This window comes from Pristiophorus japonicus, chromosome 4 (assembly GCF_044704955.1).
Source record: "Pristiophorus japonicus isolate sPriJap1 chromosome 4, sPriJap1.hap1, whole genome shotgun sequence".
Classification (NCBI taxonomy): Eukaryota; Metazoa; Chordata; class Chondrichthyes; family Pristiophoridae; genus Pristiophorus; species Pristiophorus japonicus.
Window position 1 is genome coordinate 108,197,822 of NC_091980.1, and position 25,427 is coordinate 108,223,248.

Sequence of the window (25,427 nt, forward strand, 5' to 3'; positions counted from 1 at the left end):
TCTCTCCAGTAATTCCATTGGGAGACTTAGTTGCTCAGGGTTTGTGCTATTTCCTGCATTCTCCTGGTTGCCTTGTAAGAGGCAATAGCATTATCCACTCCTTACAAGGTAAATGAGAGCAAGGGGACACAGCCAGAAACAGGGTCTCAATACAAGAGGAGATTCCAATTCTTTGGGTGGACTGGCACCTGGTATATCTGCGAAGAATGATACTTCGTGTGAGTTAAGGCATACTGGCCATCAGAAAGGTAGATGATGACTCACTGGTGGGTTCAAGTTAGGAAAGCAGCTTGGATCCCAACTAAAAGGAGGTTTAAAAACAATGTTTTGCTTAGGAGTGACGGGACCAAAACCAGAGATGGAAGGGGCCTGGCCAAACTTTCCTTCCAATGGCAAGCAGATGCCAGTGTTCCTAGCAATCATAGGGAAGTAGGTGTTAGAGATATGCCCAAAGTGGTGTTTGTGCCTCGTAAATGAAGTGTCCTCTCACTGACCCCGCACCTCTGGTGGGCTGAGCACTGACCCTGGCACAACTGCTGGGATCATAACCCTAGGAATTTTCAAGCCATTAAGTTTAAAACGTATAAATTATCCAAAGCTGGAAAAATGCCTTGTGGTGGGATGTTCTGCCCCAATTCCGATTCCCCTAGTGCAGGGTGGAGGAAAATCTACTCTAATGATTACATTTTATTTGAAATATGGGGCCCAAGTTTCGGCCTCAGTTGCTCCTGATTTTTTGGAGCAACTGGTGTCGAACGGAATATCTTAGAAATTCAAATTCTCGGCATTTAGTTTGCTCCAGTTCGAGTCAGTTAGAACAGTTTCACTTTGGAACAGAATTTTTTTTTCAAAAGGGGGCGTGTCCGGCCACTTACGCCTGTTTTCAAAGTTTCGGCAGTGAAAACTTACTCCAAACTAACTTAGACTGGAGTCAGTGAAGATTTTTGTACGCTCAAAAAAAAACCTTGTCTACACTTTAGAAAATCAGGCGTAGGTTACAAATTAGGCGTAGGGAACGAGGGGGGGGGGGGGAGGGGGGGAAGGGAAGTCATTAAATTCTACAATCAATCCTTAGTTCTACTTATACAAATATTATACAAATAAATCCAACCTGAATAAAAATTTATAAGCAAAGAAAAGATTAAATAAACCATGTTCCTACCTGTGTGAAACAGCAGCAGCCTTCGAGCTGCTGTGCTTCAGGCAGGCCTTTCATGTTGGAGACAGGCAGGGGTGTGGCGTCAGTGTCTCGACGGCAGCCCCAACAGTGGCAGCAAGCAGCCTTCGAGCTGAGCTGCTGTGCTGCAGGCAGGCCTTCATTCTGTTAGTGGCTGGCTGGCAGCCGAAGGATCAACACCGGAGGCACGCAGCTTTTCAAGGGGGCTGAGGCCATTCGGCCATGGGATAGGAGCGGCGTCAGTGGCTGGTCGGCAGCCGAAGGATCAACACCGGACGCACGCAACTTTTCAAGGGGGCTGAGGCCATTCGGCCCTGGGATAGGAGCGGTGTTAGTGGCTGGTCGGCAGCTGAAGGATCAACACCGGACGCACGCAACTTTTCAAGGGGGCTGAGGCCATTCGGCCCTGGGATAGGAGCGGTGTTAGTGGCTGGCCGGCCGCCGAAGGATCAACACCGGAGGCACGCAGCTTTTAAAGGGGGCTGAGGCCATTCGGCCACGCTTAAGGGGCGGCGTCAGTGGCTCGACGGCAGCCGAAGATACAGCACTGAACCGACGTGAGGCCATTCGGCCATGGGATAGCAGCGGCGTCAGTGGCTGGCCGGCAGCCGAAGAATCAACACAGGACACACGCAGCTTTTCAAGGGGATTGAGGCCATTTGACCACGCTTTAGGGGCGGCGTCAGTGGCTCGACGGCAGCCAAAGGTACAGCAGCAGCCTTCGAGCTGTGAGGGGGACTGAGGCCATTTGGACAGGGAGAGGCAGCCACATCGACAGTTTTATACTTAAATTTGCAGAATGGATGCTGCATTGTCAACACCACGTATTATGCAATGGTTCGCCATCAATTCACTGCATAGGAGAGCTGGCGACTGGGAGACAAAGGGTACGGCCTGACTACCTGGCTTATGACACCCCTACGCGTGACACGGACAGAAGCTGACCGTCAATACAACATGGCGCACATTACGACGCGCAGCATCATTGAGATGAGCATTGGCATATTGAAACAGCGTTTCCGATGCCTGGACCATTCCGGAGGACAGTTGCAATACTCTCCTCAGATTGTCAGTCACTTCACTGTTGTGTGCTGCATGCTTCATAACTTAGCCATCATGAGGCAACAGGAGCTGGTAGTGGAACCAGAAGACCTACGTGAGGGTCCAGTACATGATGATAGTGTTACGGAAGAGCAGGATGTGGATGATAACGACGATCAGGAAAGCATGCAAGTGCCTGATGCCGAAGCACGAGGTCGGAGGAGGGCCGTCCATCGTGCCCCTTTAACGATTGCTCGAGCCTTGTGCCAGCAGCTCATCCATGAACGCTTCAACTACTGATGCCTGAGGGCTCTGCGACCACTTTTGCGTATGGACATGTTTATTCTTTGCAGTTGTTCCTACGTTGTGTTGTGTTAATGGAACATGAAACAGTTTTAATGAAAAAATATTTTATTGAAAAGTTAACGTCACTCTAATAAAATATTTGTTGTATCAAACTATACTTTTTAATATTACTCTTGAAGATCACTTATAAACTTGTAAAGTTACAAAACACTTTCTATGTGAAAAATTTTACACTCTAAGATCACTTACACTTCAAGATCACTTTTTAGATGTAAAATTAAATAATTTACAAAATGTGAGAGCATTTACACTATAAGATCACTTGAAAACCCTGAGATCACTTATAAGTTGTAAAGTTACAAAACTTACAAAACAATTTCATTGTGAAAAATCTTACACTCTGAAGAATACTTAAACTTCAGGATCACTTTTTAGGTGCTAAATTAAATAAGATACAAAAAATTGTGAGAGCATTTACACTATAAGATCACATAAAAATCATAAGATCCCTTATAAGTTGTAAAGTTACAAAACTTACAAAACAGTTTCAATTTGAAAAACGCTACTACAGCTACATCAAGAACAAGAACAAAAGCAGCAAAGAAAGGCTACAACCATCTCTAATCCACATCTCAGTGAATGTTCACTTCCTCATTGGGGTGTTATTTGATTGACTGGGCTGTGTGCCCTTATTGCAGCAGCTACCTCAACCAGGCCCTCCCTGACGGCCTGTGCTGACACTTGCATGCCCTCCCTGACGGCCTGTGCCGACACTTGCATGCCCTCCCTGATGGCCTGTGCCGTCGATTGCACTCCCTCGGATATTCCCTCCCTAAGTTCCCGTGTCATTACTGCTATTTCTCCCGTCAGGACTGTCAACTCTTCACCTACTGCACTGACGCTACCGATGAGTGATCGGGTAAGCTCATTGGTCTCCATACTCAATGCCACAACCTGAGTCGCATCTGTTGCACGCTGCATCTCAGGAGAGCGTGTCTCCAATCTCCTCCTCCTCTGCCTGGGTCTGCCTTGTGGCAGCACTACACTGGGAGGCAAGGGCACGGACTGTGGGACGCTCTGTGTTCCAGACGGCTGAACTGGAGGGAGAGGCTCAGGCTGGAATGGTGGGATGCTCTGTGTTGCAGACGGCAGAACTAGAGGGAGAGGCTCGAGCTGGAACGGTAGGACGCTCTGTGTTGCAGACGGCAGAACAAGAGAGAGAGGCTTGGGCTAGGATGTTGGGGTGCTCGGTGTTCCAGACGACAGCACTCGAGTGCGAGCCGTGGGCTGGGATGTTGGACGAATGGGTGTAAACTGCTCCATGATATCAGCAGCAACACTGGGACCCAAAGCGTCGGAATCAAAACCATAGTAGGTGGCACCAGAACCTATGCGAGAGGAAGGCGCAGGCTCGGACGGTAGTGCACTGACTGTAGAATGCTGCATGATACTAGCAGCACCACTGGGACCTGCAACATCGGAAGCGAAACCATGGAAGGTGGAACCAAGAACTATGCTAGGGGTTGAAACTCTGATGCCCCTTGACGGAGGCTTATAAACATTAAATTGGAAGCTCTCCCCTGCAGACATTTCAGTCATCGCTGCCATCATCCAGTCTAGTTCGTCCGCAGCTGGTTGTACTGGTTCTTGTTCTGTACCCTCAGGATCCTCAGGGTTGGCAGCAGCAGCATCGTCATCATCATCATCAGCATCATCATGTTCTGCAAAATACATCAGAACAGTGAAATGCTTAACAGCAAGGGAGGGGGCCAGATGGGTGACATGAGTACTCTCACACATAGCAGGTTAGGCAGCAGGTTGATTTAAAGGGCCACGATGCATTTTCAGGACTTACCCTCTTCCTCGCGTGTGGGCCCAGCTTGTGCTGTACCGATTGCTTTTCTCCATGTACGACTCATCATAGCAGCTACCCTTTGTTCCAAGGGTGTCAGTGGATGCAGATTGGGCACACCTCCTCCTGTTCGAGTTGCCTCCCTTTTGTTGTGGGCCAATTTCTTCTGCAAAGAGTAAAATATAACTTTTTACAGAGTGTGTCAGTCTGCAAGGTGGGACATACAGATAGCCAGGTTACAATTACGATTAAAGTAAAAATGGGAAATATTACTTGCACTAACTACTTGACCAAGGTTGTGCCATTTCTTTTTACACTGGCTTCCAGATCTCATGATATGCACCACTGTACAGTAATCTTTTGCAACTTGGTTCCAGCGTTTCTTCATTTCTTTTGGTGGCACTTTTATGCGACCTCTGTTGCTGGTATCTAGCTCCTGCCACCTCTGCTCAATTATGTTGACTAATATCTCTACTTCCTCATGCAAGAAATTCTTTGTTCTTGGTGGATGTTGATCCATTGCAAAGTTGAATTGGCACTCTTATTTCTCAAAACACACAGTCCTTAATTTGCATGCACCATTGCAGCACCGGTTCTGCAAGTTTAGCAGTGAAAAGCTGAACTCACTGATTTCAGCAGGTGATTTATTCAACAGTGCTGCTAAAAGCACTCCCTCACACACAGAAATATCACACAAATTAAATTACAAGCCTTTGCAGGGGTCCAAGAGACAAATCTTCACTTTTTCTCCAGTCCTTTTAAAAATGGCCGAGTGCCAATGTTTGTTTGACACTGCGCGTGCGCGCACGCTCTAACGCGCACGTGCAGGGTTGCCGGCACCACGTTGGCTTATTTAAATTGGACCCGCCCCCCCACTACTTACAGAATCGGCGCGAATGTTTGGCTCCACCCCCCGCTGTGAAGAGCGCGCCGCGCCAAGCAAAGATCGAGCTCCGAGGAGCCGGAGAATATCGAAGTTTTTTTCTAGCGCACTTTTAGGCGCGAAGAACAGGCGTCCAGCTCGGAGGTGCACCGTTTTCGGTGCGGGCCGAAACTTGGGGCCTTAATGTTTCCAGTTTTCATATTCGTTATTTATCCTTGATAAAACCTATAATTGTACAGTATAATATAGAAGGACTGTATCAGAACAATCAGACCTTGAAATTTTGCTTTAAGAATTTGCAGTAATCTTTGGTATGGTATGATGTTACTTGCCTGCGTGAAAAGATATGACATTTTTCAGGTGTTGCACTAAATGTGACTGATCTCGCTATGAATCAGCATCAGAATTCTCTAGCATTCATTACACTGTTTTGAATGTTGCTAATTTCTGATGAAGTGAGCATTAATCTTCCCAATATATGAAGCATATGATATATGTATCATAAAATGCACCAAAAAGAGCACATATCGTTGGGATTCTGGATGGTTGAGAATGCGAGATTTGTATGAAGGTGTTAGCTTTTTAACCAGGGGTTCTTGGTTCAAATTCCTCCCTACCAATAGCAGACATCATCTGCTGGTGCAAAGACATCTCTAGCTATATTCTCTTCCCATTATTGGGTACTGAGCAGGGTGTGATTTGCACCCACCCACATGACTACACTGCAAACCCATTGAAACATCCTCCCAGGATTCTCGTTAGCCATATTGGGTTACAACCACTAGTCTCACAGAAGATTGTGTGCTCGTCTTTTCTTCCTCCTTCAATGCCCATGTAATTTCTCCAGCTGTCTGAGCCATATCCTCGACTGAAATACTCATGTTCAAAATGTTTTCCAGGTCACCCTGAAACTGATGGCACAGCTCTTTAATTGGCTCCCTTCTAAATTCAAGCCTCCAGAGGTTGGTATACCTGGGTCTCCAGATGCAATGGGTGGCATAACAAGCCCAGACAGTACCTCTCTGGTGGCATCTGACATCTCAAGCAGCCATCCTGTGCTTTTGCTCATCCTGTTCTACGAACTCAAGTGCCAAGGCAGCACTGAAATCCCCATTCTAGTAATCCTTCTGTCTGTTTAAATTGTAGCAGTTCCATTCTGAATCCTGCGATGCAAGAATCTGACTCAACTAAAACATTTATTTCATATAATTGGAATTAGTACATCACAATGCAATGCATGAAGATTAGAATTTTGTAGGCTGCCTAATTAACAAACAGGCAGCCTGGAATTAATGAGCACAACAATGCTAACACTCAGTATGAGCATTGTAGTGTATTAAAGAACTCAACAATGCAACAATAATTTCCTAACGTGCAAACCAAGTTGGAATTGGGTGAAATGATGAATTCCTCAAATTGTTGGCCAGTAATGCTGAATTGCCACCTAAGAATACTTTACTCCAACACCAATTTCTATGCTTACATGCAAGGGTGGACTGGCTGCCCCGAAAAAGTGCAGGATCCTTCAGGATTTTCATGGGAAAAGGGTGACTGCTACGGAACCATTCACAGGGGAACTCGTGAAATATCCTAATTTCCTATATGTCCAATCTGCCCCTGCTTACATGAGTAATTTTCTTAAGCAACGGACTCACCATAAATGGGTTCCAGTCTATCCAGTTGCTAAACCTACACAAGCATTGTTGGGATGTCAACAAGAATCCTGTCAGCAGGAAGCACACCATTATGTTGAATCCTGCTTTATTTATTTTGAGTGATTTATGTCACAGAAACCATTTTTTACTCCTTTAACAGCAATTAGTAAAGTTCGGGGAAGATGATCAAAGGATAAGATTGAAGGACTCATCCTTCAAACAAGTGATCTATGTGCTCAATTACAGTCTAATGTGCAACCAGAAATCCAGTATTTCTATCTAATTATAGTTTTTGTACAATCCAATAGTTTTGTAACATGATTTGTGGTGGTGGGAGCAGTGGTCATTTTGTCTAGGGAACTCCTAGGCTATCATTTCATACTAACAGTACTAAGAGGTACATGCTATTATTTTGAGAGGCTTCCTTCTAGAACTGTATGCTGTTAGCTTAGCAGATCTGGCAAACAAAAGGGCACTGAAGGAAGGTAATCCAAATACAACTTTCAATTCTCTTGTCAAAAATTCAATAAATCAACTCATTTGAGAGGACGTATTCCAGACACCTGTTAAAAATCTCTTCAAAAGTGTAGAATAGTCTGGAGTAGCAGGATGATTTATTTAAATTAAGAAAACAGTACCTTTCTGTAACTTAAACTAAAAAGACAAAAGCAATGAATTGTTCTGAAGCCTGTGGACCGCATTAAGATTCCATCACATTTGATTATAAGGAAGGAACAGAACGAAACTTTTAGTTTGCCCTATGTTCAAATAATCTATACATTGATCTAAGGTCAGTGAATTCACCAGTGTATCAGCAACTACATAGCATTTCTGAGCTTGACATAGCATTGGTTAGAAACCTTTCACGTAGGTGTCTGCTGTTCCCACATGTTTTGCTTTCTTCTCCACAATTTAACAGAATGGTTGTTGAATGTTGTGGAACTGGAGAGTGGGTATACTTGGCGCCAGGGTCAGAAACTGGTAATGATGTTTTACAGGTGTTCTTCATTTATAGAAAGTTGTCTTCAACTGAAAATTGAGACATCGGCATTATCAATCAGGAGTTAGGAATCTTGGACAGTTATCATTTAATTCATGTTGTTGAGATCTATTGTGTTAACGTGTTAATTCTCTTAATGCATATACATGTGTACCTCCTTGGAAATACGTGTTTTCATTATTATTCCTTTACATTTTAATAACGACTCAGTTAAAAATGCCAGGATCAGGTTTTGATTTATGTGTGAATAGACAAAGAGTAAAATTAATTTACTAATTATTCATTTACAGGACATGATCAACTGTATGGAGCTGGACCATTTTTGTATTTGTCCAGTTGGCTCCACGCAGCCAATTAAAAACTAATCTATCTTAGTTCAAATTTCTAGTTCAGTGATTAGCTGTAACTTATTAAAAACAAAAATATAGGTTGAACCTCCCTTATCTGGAATCCTCGAGACCTGGCCTGTTCCGGATCAGGGATTTTTCCGGACGAGGGGTGGTCACGTTAAATTGGATGGTACAGGTACTGAGCAAGGGGACAAGGGGCTGGGACTGCAGCAGAGAGATCATGGGGGCGGGTGGGTGGATCACGGATCAGGCCAGCGATTGTGGGAGTCGGCAGCGAGGAAGGACTTCAATTTGTTCATGTTGGAGTTCTGCGCATGTGCCACCTGGTGGCTGGGAATGGTTCCGGATGAGGGGTGGTTCAGAATAAGGGAGTTCCGGATAAGGGAGGTTCAACCTGTACCTGTTCATATAATAGTCTTGCATTAGCAAGGCCATGCTCTCCCCTTCTGTTCCACATCAGTAGGTCATGCAAAGTAAAAATAAACAAAACTGAAGCAGGATATTTATATGTATTACTGGTATTTCCCGAAAAGGTCATGATTTAAATGTCTTTTAAAAACATGGCCTGAAAAATTATACTTCAACAGCACCCCTCAGCCATGAAACCTCTATTGTTGAGAAGGGCAAGTACAGTAACAGCATGGAACACCACCACCTGCATGATTCCCTCCAAGTCACATATCATTCTGTCTTGTAAATTTACCCCCTTCTTTCATCATCACTGGATTAATGTATTGGAATTTCCCATCTAAACCACTATGGGAGCACCATGACCACAAATATTGCAGCGTGTTATGGAGAAGGCCCTTCTCAGAGCAACTAGGGCTAGGCAATAAATATGGCCTTGTCAATGTCACCCAAAATGCGAGAGAATTAAAAAAAAAAAAATTCTGACTTAAAAACCGTTCTGGCACGTAAAACCCATCTGATGATATGCAGATATTTAACTGAAACTGTAGATTTTACATGAAAATTCTCCGTTTGATGGGCAATGTATAACTGCAGTTGAAGCTATGCTTAACCCATTGTTGCGATTTACATGGTTCAATGAAAAGCAGGTTAGAACTGATGTGTTGAGGCATTACTAATACCATTGTTGCTACCTACAGGGCTCATGGTACTACAGGTTAGAACTGATATTTCACGACAGCAAGTAGAGAAGATGTTTGGCTTGGAAGAATACTGGTGCCAGTGTGTGGCATGGAGTACGTCAGGCACTACTAAAAGCCAAAAGGCCTTTGTCCGCATTGCATGTGAGTACCCAAACATTACTGCATGTACAACTTTTATGTCAGTATTAATTAAGATTGCTGTAATTAATAATTGTATTTTTTGCAAAGATTTCAGCTTGGCCCAGTTGGTAGCACTCTTGCCTATGTCAGAAAGTTGTTGGATTAAGACCCACTCTAGGATCTGAGCACATAATATAGCTTTACACTTCAATGTTGTACTTATGGAGTTTACATTATTAGAGATGCCATTTTTTGGATGAAATATTAAACCAAGGTCCCTCCTGCTATTCAGATGGATGCAAATAATCTTATGGAATGATTTGAATACCAGGAAGTCTTCTAGTGTTCTGGCCAACATTTTTCCCTCAAACAACATCGCCATTCATTTTATTTGCTGCTGTTGGGATCTTGCTGTATGTAAATTAGCTGCTGTATTTGCCTAGATAACAACAGTGATCGCAATTTTAAAGGGTGAGAAATTGGCCTGGTTTGCACCTCCCATTAGCGCCTGTGGGTGGTGATAACAAGGCGCGAAAGGGTTACCGACCAGGCGTGGCGAAATCACTGATGCCCGCAAACTTCCCTGGCCGTTTTGTGCCGGTGCTAACAATTGCTGCCTCACTCTTATGTGCCCCGGAGATCGTGACATCATCCGGTGCGAAGCACCCCGTCATCACCCCAGATGCAATCTTCACTCCTGCCCCGTCACCGGGTATCAACAACGGCAGCTGCAGGAGGCATTGTCACCTTGTCTGGCTGCTTGAGTTCTAATTAAAGGCAGTAGTGGTCAGGTAGGGCCAAATTTATTTATCTCCCCAGTCTGGTGCCTCCTGATTTCCTTTGCTCCCACAATTGATCAGCCCTGCACTCTCTTAGAGTGCTTGGGGCTGCTCTGCACATAGCTGAGGTGCTGTGGCTCAAAACAGACAGCATTAAAAACTCATTCACCCACAACATTGATCCTTCCCTTTAAGGGAGAGAAGGAGCCTGTTGAGACGGCACCACTGCACTGGTCCTGTACCAACCTGCCCCCGCCAACAGTACTGCCCCCTGGTTATCAAAATCCATGACGAGGCCTTAGACAATGTGGACTATTTTCCATACCTCGGGAGCCTACCGTCAACAAAGGCAGACATCGACGATGAGGCTCAACACCGCCTTCAGTGTGCCAGTGCAGCCTTTGGTCGACTGAGGAAGAGAGTGTTTGAAGACCAGGACCTCAAACCCGGCACTAAGCTTATGGATTACAGGGTAGTAGTGATACCCGCCCTCCTATATGGCTCATCTCCAAATGCTGGAGAAGTACCACGCTGCCTCTGCAAGATCCTGCAAATCCACTGGCAAGATAAGTACACCAACGTCAGTGTTCTCGCTCAGGCCCACATCCCCAGCATCGAAGCATTGACCATGCTCGACCAGCTCCGTTGGGCGGGCCACTTCGTCCACATGCCTGACATGAGATTCCCAAAGCAAGCACTCTACTCAGAGTTTCAACATGGAAAGTGAGCCTCAGGAGCAGCGGAATCATCATAGGCAGTCCCTCAGAATCGAGGAAGACTTGCTTCCACTCTAAAAATGAGTCCTGAGGTGGCTGAACAGTCCAATACAAGAACCACAGTCCCTGTCACAGGTGGGACAGATAGTCGTTGAGGGAAAGGGTGGGTGGGACAGGTTTGCTGCTCGCTCTTTCCGCTGCCTGCGATTTCTGCATGCTCTCGGCAATGAGACTCAAGGTGCTTAGCGCCCTCCCAGATGCACTTCCTCCACTTAGGGCAGTCTTTGGCCAGGGACTCCCAAGTGTCAGTGGAAATGTTGCACTTTATCAGGGAGGCTTGAAGGTATCCTTGTAACATTTGCTTTGCCCACCTTTGACTCGTTTGCCATGAAGGAGTTCCGAGTAGAGCGCTTGCTTTGGGAGTCTCGTGTCTGGCATGCAAACAATGTGGCCTGCCCAGCGGAGCTGATCAAGTGTGGTCAGTGCTTCAATGCTGGGGATGTTGGCCTGGTCTAACGTTGGTGCATCTGTCCTTCCAGGGGATTTGTAGGATCTTGCAGAGACATCGTTGGTGGTATTTCTCCAGCGACTTGAGGTGTCTACTGTACATGGTCCATGTCTCTGAGCCATACAGGAGGGCGGGTATTACTGCAGCCAGTGACAGATTTGAAGGCCTGGTCTTCAAACACTCTTTTCCTCAGGCGGCCGAAGGCTGCACTGGCAGACTGGAGGCAGTGTTGAATCTCGTCGTCAATGTCTGCTCTTGTTGATAAGAGGCTCCCGAGGTATGGGAAATGGTCCACGTTTTCCAGGGCCGCGCCGGGCAGAGGAAACACTTCAAGGACACCCTCAAAGCCTCTTTGAAAAAGTGCAACATCCCCACCAACACCTGGGAATCCCTGGCCCAAGACCGCTCAAAGTGAAGGAAGAGCATCCGGGAAGATGCTGAGCATGTCGAGTCCAATCGCCGAGAGCAAGCTGAAGCCAAGCGTTGACAGCGGAAGGAGCGTGCAACAACCCAGGCACCCCACCCACCCATTCCTTAAACCACCGTCTGCCTCACCTGTGACAGAAATTGTGGGTCTCACATTGGACTCTTCAGTCACCTGAGAACTCATTTTTAATCTGAAAGCAAGTTATCCTCAACTCCAAGGGACTGCCTTAGAAGAAGACTGAACATTGCTCAGCCCTCTGCCGATACCGCCCCTCTCACTCCCTTTAGCACTCCAAGGGACGTGGTAGCGCTTGATTTAGTGCTCCATTTCTCGCTTGGAGTGCTAAAGCGGAAGTTCCCGTCAGCTGTAAAGCTGCTTGATCTGGCGATACTTTCGCGCTCCCTGAAAAGTTATCGTGCCAAACGGGGCGCTATGCAATTTCTAGCCCAAAGTTTTTTAATGTGTGTGAAGGATTTGGGGTTTTCCTCGGCATATGATAAGGTGCTATTTAAATGGAAATTGTTTTTTGCTGCCTTTTAAAATACATTTCATAAATGTATGGAAGAATATTTAGAGAAGTTCAAGTAAGTATGATAGGCAGGAGTTTTTAAAAATTTGTTTGCAGGACATGGGTATTGCTGGTTAAGCCAGAATTTATTGCCCATTCCTAATTACCCTTGAGAAGGTGGTGGTGGTGAGCCACCTTCTTGAACCGCTGCAGTCCTGTGGCGAAGTTACTCCCACAATGCTATCTTTGACGTCGTGGTTTGGTACAACTGAGTGGCTTGCTGGGCCATTAAGAGTTACATATGTTATAGTTAGGAGTTACATGTAGGCCAGACCGGGTAAGGACGGCAGTTTTCCTTCCCTCACATTAGTGAACCAGATGGGTTTTTATGACAATCCAGTAGTTTCATGGTTACCATTACTAGCTATTTTAAATTCACTGAATTTCAATTCCCCGAGCTGGGATTTGAACTCGCATCTCTGGATTATTTGTCCAGGTCTCTGGATTACTAGTCCAATAGCATAGCCACTATGCTACTGTACCCTTTCTGCTGGGTTGCGCTGTTTTTTTTTGCACAATTAGGCCGGAATCGGCCAAACCAATGCAAAAGTTCGAGGAATTTCCAGCGCAAATGACATCCAGCGGGAATCGAGTTTCTGCGATCTTTTGTGCTTGTTTAAAAAGATCACGCTGGAAACTGGCTATGCCCACAAAACTGGCCATGCCCACAGATCAAATTAATCACCATGGCGAGTTTCCACTAATTGCACCTGTTTGCGGACAATCAAGGAGGCTCTTAAAAATAAGTTGGTTCTTTTAGGCACAAGGACAGTAATAGGCAGCTTTTAAAAGCTTTTATGTTTTCTTTAATTTGCTAAGAATCTGACCACTATTGACCAATGTTCTGTTCAGGATTTTAAAGTGATTGTCAGTTATTTAAAATTGGCTTACTCACAGGTGATCAACTAGAGGCTCTGATTATAAATGCTTATTTTTGTGATACTCATTTTAGCTGTATTAATAAAACTGAACGAGGTTATCTACTTATCAAAAAATATTTTGAATGCAAATTTTAAAAACAAAATACGTTCTACATATCTGCCCGATTGCACTGGTTCATGGAAGATTTTACTTTCGGCGATATGCAAATGAGTTTGAACGGAAATATAAGACAAAAGAATTCTTAAAACTAAAGCAATTTTGAGTGCATTTTGCAATTTGCACCCGGATCACTGATTGTACACAAAGCAGAAACACTTGGCCTATATTTTTAATGCTTCATTTCTCTCATGCTTACCACAAGTGAGTACTGGCTCTTTACAAACTGGAGTATGAGTTTCTGTGTTCAATACCTGTTAATGTATTATTGCCCAGTGGTTAAACAGAAACTGTTGCTGTAATCAGCTCACTGAATTGACACAAGCCCTCTCATGTTCTCCTAAACTTTGAATAGCAGAACAATAAATACTCGATCAGCTCAAGTGACTTGGGTCATAAATTATAAATCAAGTTTATTAAAAGTAAAAAGTAGACAGTAGTGGTAAATCAAAACAGCATATTTCAGCTGATTATAAAACTTTTAACTTGCAAATTGTCACATTTTTCCAATCATCTTAGCAATCCTAAGCCTGGACCAATGTCTGTAACATAAACTTATATGTGAGGTTTCATCTAACCATCACATCTTCAGCTTCTATCTTAATGGACTTAGATGATCTGAAGAATTGTAAGTGTCTTGCCAAATTTATATTGTTGCCTTGCTATGGAGTTGTCAATCAACCCCTCTCTGCAACCCTTCCCGCCCGAAACACATCATGGGACATCCTGTTACTATGCAAATACAGTCACTTGAGTGTAAGTTCCACAGCCCTTTGTTACTCAAACAAAAGATACAATGGAAACTGATTGTATTTTCCCTAACAGCCTCATAATAGATGCTAGGTTTAAATCCATTCATGTCTGATTCCAATTTCCTTTATTGTAATTGATTAACTTCAAACCAAAGCAAGCAGCTTGTCTCCATAGAATCTATAGGATTACTTGCTTCCAAATATTGAGCCTTGTCCCTTCAAAAGGTGAGTAGAGCTATATTCCAGACAGAGTGAGATGTAGAATCTGTTTGCAATAAACGCATCAAACGCAAGGTTCTGTGCTGAGGCCCCAGCTGTTTACATTGTACATTAATGATTTGGACGAGGGGATTAAATGTAGTATCTCCAAATTTGCGGATGACACTAAGTTGAATGGCAGTGTGAGCTGCGAGGAGGATGCTATGAGGCTGCAGAGTGACTTGGATAGGTTAGGTGAGTGGGCAAATGCATGGCAGATGAAGTATAATGTGGATAAATGTGAGGTTATCCACTTTGGTGGTAAAAACAGAGAGACAGACTATTATCTGAATGGTGACAGATTAGGTAAAGGGGAGGTGCAACGAGACCTGGGTGTCATGGTACATCAGTCATTGAAGGTTGGCATGCAGATACAGCAGGCGGTTAAGAAAGCAAATGGCATGTTGGCCTTCATAGCGAGGGGATTTGAGTACCGGGGCAGGGAGGTGTTGCTACAGTTGTACAGGGCCTTGGTGAGGCCACACCTGGAGTATTGTGTACAGTTTTGGTCTCCTAACCTGAGGAAGGACATTCTTGCTATTGAGGGAGTGCAGCGAAGGTTCACCAGACTGATTCCCGGGATGGCGGGACTGACATATCAAGAAAGACTGGATCAACTGGGCTTGTATTCACTGGAGTTCAGAAGAATGAGAGGGGACCTCATAGAAACGTTTAAAATTCTGATGGGTTTAGACAGGTTAGATGCAGGAAGAATGTTCCCAATGTTGGGGAAGTCCAGAACCAGGGGTCACAGTCTAAGGATAAGGGGTAAGCCATTTAGGACCGAGATGAGGAGAAACTTCTTCACCCAGAGAGTGGTGAACCTGTGGAATTCTCTGCCACAAAAAGTTGTTGAGGCCAATTCACTAAATATATTCAAAAAGGAGTTAGATGTAGTCCTTACTACTAGGGTGATTAAGGGGTATGGCGAGAAAGCAGGAATGGGGTACTGAAGTTGCATGTTCAGCCATGAACTCATGGAATGGCGGTGCAGGTTCGAAGGGCCGAATGGCTTACTCCTGCACCTATTTTCTATGTTTCTATGTTACCTGCCTGCTCACAGGGCCAATTTTATGACTGCATACTACTGGTAGGCAGGCTTGCCCATTGGTTGTGCATACTGATGCAGTGTCCCCCATTTATGTACTAATAAAATTAGCCTTACTCTATTCGTCAAAGCTTTTATGTAAAAATGTATAATGTAATACATTTCTATGACAATAAGTAGGACAATTTCTCATCTACCACAGGAGAAAATAAAACTGTGCCTTCTGATTTCCGATGTTCTGTACCTTCTTCGGCATGGAATTTAGATTGTAAAATATGTTTCACGTTGTTTACTAAACATATGCAGCAAGAATGTATTGGCCAAATATTCCCAAATATAGTCAGTGCATATTTCACCTTAATATTTGGCTAAATTTAGTGAAGGCAGGAAAACATTATTTAAGATGGTTCACAAAGTCTTATAATTAAAAATCTTGCATCACAAAATAATATTTATAACCCAAAAATAGAATAATTCATTAAATCAATAAAGCATACCAGTAAATTTTCAAAATTTCTTTTGGAAATCGATCCAATATGTTTTTCTCCGAGCAAAGCCTCAAGGGTTTGAATTTTTCTCCTTTCCTAGAAATTACTTTCTTCCACTGGACCTTCCTTCTTGATATTTTTGATCTACTTCATATTAAATCATAAAAATTATGATACAGAAGATACTCATTTGGTCCATAGTGACTGTTTGTTCTTCATCGTGAGCCATCCACTCTAATGTGTCTCTTCTCAAATTATGTGAGAACAACACAATAATCACATTCACTCCTCTCTGTAATAGAGCTCCCTCTAGTGGTACTACTCCACCTAGTGGACTACTGTGGTAATGCAACTAATGATGTAAATAATAAATGGGTCATCTGACAAGGTCACAATAGTTTTCTGCAGAGCCATCTTGTGTGTAGTGTGCTTAGTGATGTCGTAAAGATTATATCACATGGCGATGAGGATAGGATAATCACATTCCCTAGCTGAAATTTGTGTTGGCAGATGATTCCTGCCAAACAACAGAGATTTTGGGCCCAAGTTTCACGCCACAAAGTGCGCCTAAAAAAATCCTTGGTATTCTCCACCTACTTGCAGGTCCTCTGGCCCTCGGCGCAGCCAGCACGAGCTGTGGGGGGGCGGAGCCAGGTCCCTGCGCTGAAAACAGTGCCGGGAACTCTGCACATGCGCGCTACAGTGGGCACGCAAGTGCAGTAGCTCCAGGCTCCGAACTGTGTGGGAGGGGCCCGAAGCACGCAGCCCCTAGCCCTGGCTGAATGGCCTCACTGGGGCTGCGTGAATAAGGCTCCTCCCACGGCCAGCTCCTGCTTCCCCCCCCCCCCGACCAGACCCGACACTCGCTCCCCGCCCCCCCTGCCTCCCGACCAGACCCAACACCCGCATCCCGCCCCCCCCCCCCCCCCGCCTCCGGACCAGACCCGACACCCGCTCCCCGCCCCCCCCTCCCTCCGGACCAGACCCGACACCCGCTCCCCGCCCCCCCCTCCCTCCGGACCAGACCCGACACACGCTCCCCGCCCCCCCCCCCCGCCTCCGGACCAGGCTCGACACCCGCTCCCCCCCACCCTGCCTCCGGACCAGACCCGACACCCGCTCCCTGCCCCCCCCTCCCTCCGGACCAGACCCGACACTCGCTCCCCGCCCCCCACCCCCCTGCCTCCGGACCAGACCCGACACCCGCTCCCCGCCCCCCCCTCCCTCCGGACCAGACCCGACACACGCTCCCCGCCCCCCCCCCCCGCCTCCGGACCAGACCCGACACCCGCTCCCCCCCACCCTGCCTCCGGACCAGACCCGACACCCGCTCCCCGCCCCCCCCTCCCTCCGGACCAGACCCGACACACGCTCCCCGCCCCCCCCCCCCGCCTCCGGACCAGACCCGACACCCGCTCCCCCCCCGCCTCCGGACCAGACCCGACACACGCTCCCCGCCCCCCCCCCGCCTCCGGACCAGACCCGACACCCGCTCCCCCCCTGCCTCCGGACCAGACCCGACACCCGCTCCCCGCCCCCCCTTGCTCCGGACCAGACCCGACACCCACGCCCCCCCCCCCACCGACTGACCCGACCGACCCGCGCTCCTGTTCCCGCTCCCCGCCCCCCCGACTGGACCCAACCCGACCCGTGCTCCCGCCCCCCGACCCGACCCCCCCCCACTGGACCCGACCCGACTCCCACTCCCGGACTGGATCCGACCTGACCTCCCCCCCTCTCCCCCTCTTTCTCTCTCTCCCTCCCCCCCTCTCTCTCTCTCTCTCCCTCCCCCCCCTCCCCCTCTCTCTCTCCCTCCCCCCCTCTCTATCCCTCTCTCTCTCTCTCCCTCTCTCTCTCCCCCCCCCCCTCTCTCTCTCTCTCCCTCCCTCTCTCTCCCTCCCTCTCTCTCTCTCTCTCCCTCTCCCCCCCCCCCCCCGACCCGAACTGAACCGAACCGAACCGAACCTCCCCGACCCGACCCAACCCAACGCCACCTACCTGTAAATCTGGTGCTGGGGACGGGCTCTGCCTGAAGTCTCGGGCCCGGCTTGTTCAGCCTTCGGTCCCGAAAGGCCTGCCTGAAGCACTTTCACACAGGTAGGAAGATGGTTTATTTAATCTTTTCTTTGCTTATAAATGTTTATTCAGGTTGGATTTATTTGTATAAGTATAAATAAGGATTTATTATAGAATTTAATGACTTCCCTTCCCCCCCATCCCCACCCCAACCTCGTTCTGGACGCCTAATTTGTAACCTGCGCCTGATTTTTTAATGTGTAGAACAGGTTTTTTCAGTTCTACAAAAATCTTCACTTGCTCCATTCTACTTTAGTTTGGAGTACGTTTTCACTGTGGAAACTTTCAAATCAGGCGTCAGTGGCCGGACACGCCCCCTTTTGAAGAAAAAATTCTGTTCCAATGTAGAACTGTTCTACCTGATTAGAACTGCAGAAAAAAAAATCTGGAGAATTGCAATTTCTAAGATAGTCCGTTCTCCACCAGTTGCTCCTAAAAATCAGGCGCAAATCATGTGGAAACTTGGGCCCTATGAGAGGTTCTTTGTTTTGCAGCATAGCTAAAAATCCAAGGTAAATTTCAAGCACACTTGCTAACATTGCCAGAGTCCAGATGGCCATGACTATGGGAATAATAGGATGCTTCGATGAGTTCCATTATGACCGAAGACTTTTGGAGCGTATGTGGACATGTTTTTCACCACATACAATATCATCAAAGTCCCCGATGATGAAAAACGTAACTGGGTGGTTTTAGAAAGAAAACGGGCTATTTTCTTGACTGAAGCATGACCCGAGGTAGAAGAAACCCTGAAAATATACTTGTTCCCGCAAAGCCTTAAAACATGCCACTGACGGAGATTCCAAGTTTGAACTGCACTGCAGTCCTGAGCCCCTGGAACTTGCTGGAAGTTATCATTTTGGAATACAAAATCAATTAATTGACCAGAGTATCAGTGAGTACAGTGTAGCTTTAAAAAAGCTATCCATTCACTGTCATTTCGGAAACTTTCAGAACCGAGCATTAGGTGACAGCTTTGTTTGTGGGATGAGAAATGAAGAAATCAGAAGAAAATTGTTGACAACCCTGAACTTAACTTTTGATTTAGCTTGTCAGACAGCTATGTCAATGGATATGGCCGACAAATACTCCCGACAATTTCGTGTCATTTCCAATCGTCAGCGAACCGAGGTGAATCACCTGCGGTTAAAAGTAAAAGGCAGTTGGGTCCCAAGGCCTCAGCAACTGGCCAAGGTAACAGCGCATTGAATTCATGCCATCAATGCCTTGGACAACACATCACTCAAAGCTGTCCGTATGTGAAGGCAGAGTGTTTCTTCTGCAAGAAAATTGGGCATCTTGCAAAGGCATGCCGACTGAAGAGTAAACCGATGTTCAATGCTAGAAGTAGAAATCACCAGAGACTACATTGCATTGAAGAGAAGAAATAGGATGAGGAGGGTCTGGAGATACAAGTCATTAGGAGCACAAGGATACCTAAAAAACAATTCACGAAGAATCGTCATCCAAGTTCATGTTGCAGGAACCAGGATACCCATGCGAAAAAACACTGGTGCATCCATGAGCGTAGTACTGGAATCGCTATATCTCGACAAGTTATGTGATTTTCCACAAGAGAAGCCAAAGATAGAGCTGCGAGGCTACTCAGGAGAGCAAATCCCTGTGGTAGGATGTATCACCATACCAATGAAATACAAAGATCAGTTTTAGAGCTTGCCTCTCTTAGTAGTGGCAGGAGACAAACCTGCCATAGTAGGTAGAAATTGGTCGGGATCACTGAAGCTGGATTGGAATGAGATTTTTCATGTTGAAACGAGATTTGCATCGAAGGATGATATCATCAACCAGTATCAGAAAGTGTCCCGTGAAACTGGCAGTCCGATCCAAGGTATCAAGTCAAGTGTCAGGGTACAAAAGGACACTAGACCAGTTTACTGCAAGCCATGTCCCATACCATATGCACTTAAGGAGAATGTTGAACAAGGATTCAACAGACTAGAAACTGAGAACATTATATCTAAGATAGATTTAAGTAATTTGGCTACACCTATTGTTGTTGTACCTAAGTCAGATGGTAAGGTACGGTTGTGTGGTGGTGATAATGTAACCATAAACCAGGTTCTAGAGGGTTATCTCCCCAATACATTGCTAAATGTAGAAGATTTGTTAAATTTTCTCTAAGTTAGATCTCACTAAACCTACTTACAACTTGAACTAGATATGAGGAGTCCAAGTCATGCTTGACTATAAATACTCATCAAGACCTAGATCAATTTAATAGGCTACCATTCAGAGTCTCTTCCACCTCTGCCATATTCTAAGGGGTGATGAATCAGATTTTACAAGGCATTGAAGGGGTAGTATGTTATTTCGATGACATACTAATTTCAGCACCAAACAGAAAAATCCATAATAGTGTGTTGAATGAGGTGCTCAAATGGCTAGAGAAGCAAAGAGTATGAGTGACTGCTCACAAGAGTGAGTTATATCAAAACTCAGTGGAGTACTTAGGGCACAGAGAAGACAAAGGCAGTTTACATCCAACCAAGGGAAAGCTGGATGCAATCAGAAATGCACCCACTTCCAAGAATGTCACTGAACTTAGATCATTTTTGGGTCTTTTGAACTATTATGGGAAGTTCCTACCAAATGTGGCTACAGTGTTATATCCACTGAATGGGCTATTGAAAAAACAGGTCCATTGGAACTAGTCAGAAGAATGCGACGCAGCATTCAAGGAGTGTAAAAGCCAGTTAGTAGAGAGCACTACGTTAGTTCACTAAGGACATTAAGCTAGCATGTGACTCCTCTCTGTATGGAGTTGGAGCAGTGATCACTCATGCACTATATAGTGGGGAGGAGAGACCAACTGCTTTTGCTTCACGCACTCTCACTGCCAGTGAGCTTAATTATGCGCAGATCGAAAGGGAAGCTTTGGCATCGTTTTTTGCCGTCAAGAAGTTCCACAGATACTTGTTTGGTTGTAAATTTACCATCGTTGCTGACCATAAGCCCCTGACAGCAATCCTCCATCCAAAGTCCCCAGTTCCAACCTTAGCTGCAGCCCGAATGCAGAGATGGGCTTTGGTTTTGTCAGCATATAAATATGATATTGAATACAGAGGGTCAGCTGATCACAGTAATGCAGATGCTATGTCCAGGTTGCTAACCCCATCACAGGTTACACCCAACAGGGAAGAAGTGTTATATTTTTCATACATTGATGAGCTGACAGTCACAGCTGAAGAGATTGGTAGAGCAACCAAACATGACCCAATTTTGTTAAATGTGTTTGATTACATAGCAAATGTCTAGCCAAACCAGATATCAGAGGAAGATATTCATTCGTAGGAATGAATTATCAGTGGATAACGATTGTGTCATGTGGGGTGCAAGAGCATTTATCCTAAATAAGTTCATGTCCAAATTATTGGGAGATCTTCATGACCAGCCCCTGGGAATGTGATTGATCAAGAGTTTTGCAAGCAGTTACTAATGCTGACCAGATCTAAATAAAGATATAGAGTACATCGTTAGTCAGTGTACAATCGGCAAGCAATAAACCACCATCAGTACGATTACAGCCATGGAAATGGCCTCACAGGGTGCAGCAAAGGTTATATATAGATTTTTCTGAGCTCGTAGGACAGCAATCGTTCATTGTGATTGATAGCCATTCAAAGTGGGTAGAGGTGTTTCCGATGCGCAAAATAACAAGTAAAACACTAGACAATTTCCAAAGATTGTTTTCTTCATATGGTCTCCAAGAAGAAATTGTGTCTGATAATGGGCCGCAATTTTGTTCAGAAGAATTTGCGCAGTTCATGAGCAGAAATGGTGTGAAACATATCAAAGTTCCACCATACCACCCTACTTCAAATGGTGCAGCAGAGCACACAGTACAAATTGTAAAACGTGTCCTCATCAAGCAAATGTTGGATCCAAATCCAAAGAAATGGTAGTTGGACCACAAATTAGAAAATGTGCTCATTACTTATCGTAATACTCCTCATACAACTACTGGTAGAACACCAACAGAGTTGTTTCTTAAATGACAGCTACGAACCATTTTTTTTTAAAGCCAAACTTGGCACAGTTAGTAGAAGTGAAACAATTAAGACAGAAAGAGAATCATGATAGAGGTAGAGTAAGAGAGAGAAGTGTGAAATTGAATCAGAAGTTTAGAGTGAAGAACCATCACCATAAATGGTTGAAGTGGTTACCAGGAAGAGTAATGAAGATATGTGGTTCTTGCACATATTTGGTCATGATGTTTGATCATGGAAAGGTTAAGTTTGTTCACATTGATCATATTTTACCTACAGATGTGGAAGGAGTTGAAAGTTGGAATGATTTGATTATTTCTGTGAGTCAGATAGTCTTGTTACAGTTAGAGTACCAGTAGAAACTACAAACAAGACCAAGACAAAGTCAGAATTTAAGTCTGAGTCCGAGTCAGGCAGACAAACAATCTGAAGTTGTAGAGAGTCCAAATGTAGATCAAGGGTTGCCCTTGAAGAAAAACTCTCCTCAGGCTCAGCCTAGAATGAGTCTAATTTCAACACCAAGATTGGAAAGTTCTGTTCAAATGTGAAGGTATCCTCTTCGAAACAGAAACAATGGTTAAGTTTTATTTGTAAATATGGCAAAATAATTCCCTATCTTTTGTTATGTGTATAACCATGCAAGGTATGTATGATGATTATTTTGTTATGATTACGTCTTCATTAAGGAGGGAGAAGTATAATAGAGCTCCCTCTAGTGGACTACTGCTCTTCATAGTGGACCACTGTGGCAATGCAACTAATGATGCAAATAATAAAAGGGTCATGTGACAGGGTCACATGATAGTTTTCAGTAGAGTCATCTTGTATGTAGTGTGCTTAGTGATGTTGTAAAGAATATATCACACTCTCTAGCCCACTCTCCGTTTAAAATATCCTTACAGATTCTTCACCCGTGTGTTCTTATGGTCCCTGCTCCCCACTGCCACCTCTTGCTTGATCTCCAGTGCTAATTCTTGCCCACTTCCAGCTGCCAACATCTCTGTTACATTCCAGCAATGTACATCTACTATTCTCTGGTTGGCACCTTTTTTCCATTTGCAGACTTGGTTGCTTCCAGGCCTGACCTTGCCCTTGAGACCTGGGACAGTCCTTGGGACTTGGACCTGTATCCGTCCAGCACCATGGCACAATGTTTCCCACATCACATTATCCCTCTCATTGCTTCCAAATCCATTCTACTCCCACAACCTGTCCAATCTCAGCTGCTGCGTCACCCCCAACCCTCTTCATTGGACCGAGACCTCAGCATGAGAGGTGCTTTCAGACTCCAGCATGACCACCAACTCTTCCACTTTCTGCTTCCAGACACCAATACCCTCCCACATCTGCCAGACCTCCAACCTACTAAATCTTGCTAGTCTACAGACCCCCACTTGAGTGCTCTCATTCATCGAAGTACTGCCAGACTACTGCCCTAACCTATGAATACTCCCATGGACCAGCCCTTCCCCTATGTGTGCTCACAGAGGTCCAGCTACCTAAAAAGTAATTTCAATCCCAGATTATAATCTGCAGTGTTCCCAAACCTAAATACCGAAATGTTCCCATATCCCATTATTCAATCCCCCTTTTCCTCTCAAACCACAACCCCATCTGCTTATATGTTCACAGTACCAACACCAACCCCAGTCCCCTATGTTGTCCTGGCCACAGCTCCACTAATTCCTCCTGGTCTTTCTTGTACATTTTCCTAGTCCCTGCTTCTCTCTTACCTATTCATGTTGCAGTATCTGTCTGGCAGCCTGTCCCTGTTTGTTACCTCCAAACCAGTAAATGATGCCTTCCATTTTGCAGCATAAACAAGGTCTTAGAAAATATAAGAGACTATGGCCTGGACTTTCCGGTCCTTTGCACTCCAGGTTTCTCCCCGGAGCTGCGTGAAATGAGGCGGAAAGGTCTCCTGCGTCTGGTCAGGAGCTTTGGGCGGGGTTTTCCGGTGGCGCGGGAAGAGCTGCACCGAGTGTGCAGTGCTTCTCGTTGCGACACCGTCTGAGTTTTGACTTGCACTCGACCTGTCCGCCTGGTATCACGCCTCGCAATGACTGCCTGGGAAATGAGAGTGGTCCACCATGCCAGCGGCGGTGAGGAAGGTAATGTGCTGTAAAGGTAAGTGCGGGTGTTTGTTCTTTTAATTGTTTTAGCGATTTGTGTTGTGGTGGCATGGGCAATGTTTTGGGAATGTTTTTGTGGGGTTTTTTTAAAGGTTTTTCACCCCCCTCCCCCCCCACCCCCCAAGGTCTGTCTCGGAGCGCGCACGGCCCAGCACTTTAGTTGTCGAAATTCCCATTTTTGCGCCTTGAAAGTTGTGCAAAACTACCCTTTGCACTGCGCACCCTGGCACAGGGTGCAGATAATGCAAATTCCTTACTAAAGCGCAACCTATTCCCGGCCAGTAATTTTCCCACCCCGCCTCCATTTTTGCCCCGAAAACAGAAAAGCCTAAAATCCAGCACATAAACTGAGTAGCTCAAGAATGGAATGTGTGTAGGAGCCACACAGAGATATCGGAGATATATAGGGCCCAAGTTTCCACATGATTTGCACCTGATTTTTAGGAGCAACTGGTGGAGAATGGATTATCTTAGAAATCGCAATTCTCCACTTTTTTTTTTCTGCAGTTCTAGTCAGGTAGAACAGTTCCACTTTGGAACAGAATTTTTTCTTCAAAAGGGGGCGTGTCCGGCCACTGACGCCTGATTTGAAAGTTTCCACAGTGAAAACGTACTCCAAACTAACTTAGAATGGAGCAAGTGAACATTTTTGTATAACTGAAAAAACCTTGTCTACACATTAAAAAATCAGGCGCAGGTTACAAATTAGGCGTCCAGAACGAGGTGGGGGGGGGGAGGGGGGGGGAAGGGAAGTCATTAAATTCTATAATAAATCCTTATTTATACTTATACAAATATTATACAAATAAATCCAACCTGAATAAAAATTTATAAGCAAAGAAAAGAACCATCTTCCTACCTGTGTGAAAGTGCTTCAGCCAGGGAGAATGCTGCTGGGGGGGGGGGGGGGGTAGGAGGAAGCCGTTCGTTCCCACGGGGGGGAGGGAGGAGGGAAACGGCTGCCTCAACTTTCTGAGGCTTCCTGCAGCCTTCTCACTGCTGCAAGAAGCCTCAGTGCTGATGTGCTGATGGCAATGTGCTTTCATTAAAAAATGTTCAAAAATTAAACTGCTACAAAGAACTACAAAAATGGCCGAGTGCCAATGTTCCCTTCACACTGCGCATGCGCGAATG

General features: G+C 45.4%; 1 protein-coding gene across 1 annotated transcript in view; it reads left to right on the forward strand.

Annotated features, from left to right (window-relative positions):
* Nucleotides 1-25,427, forward strand: part of unc5a (unc-5 netrin receptor A) — a 712,676-nt gene that overhangs the window by 390,075 nt on the left and 297,174 nt on the right. Inside the window, exon 3 of the mRNA XM_070877285.1 lies at nt 9,374-9,517. Within this exon, the coding sequence (XP_070733386.1) occupies nt 9,374-9,517 (144 nt within the window). The remainder of the gene's footprint in view (nt 1-9,373; nt 9,518-25,427) is intronic.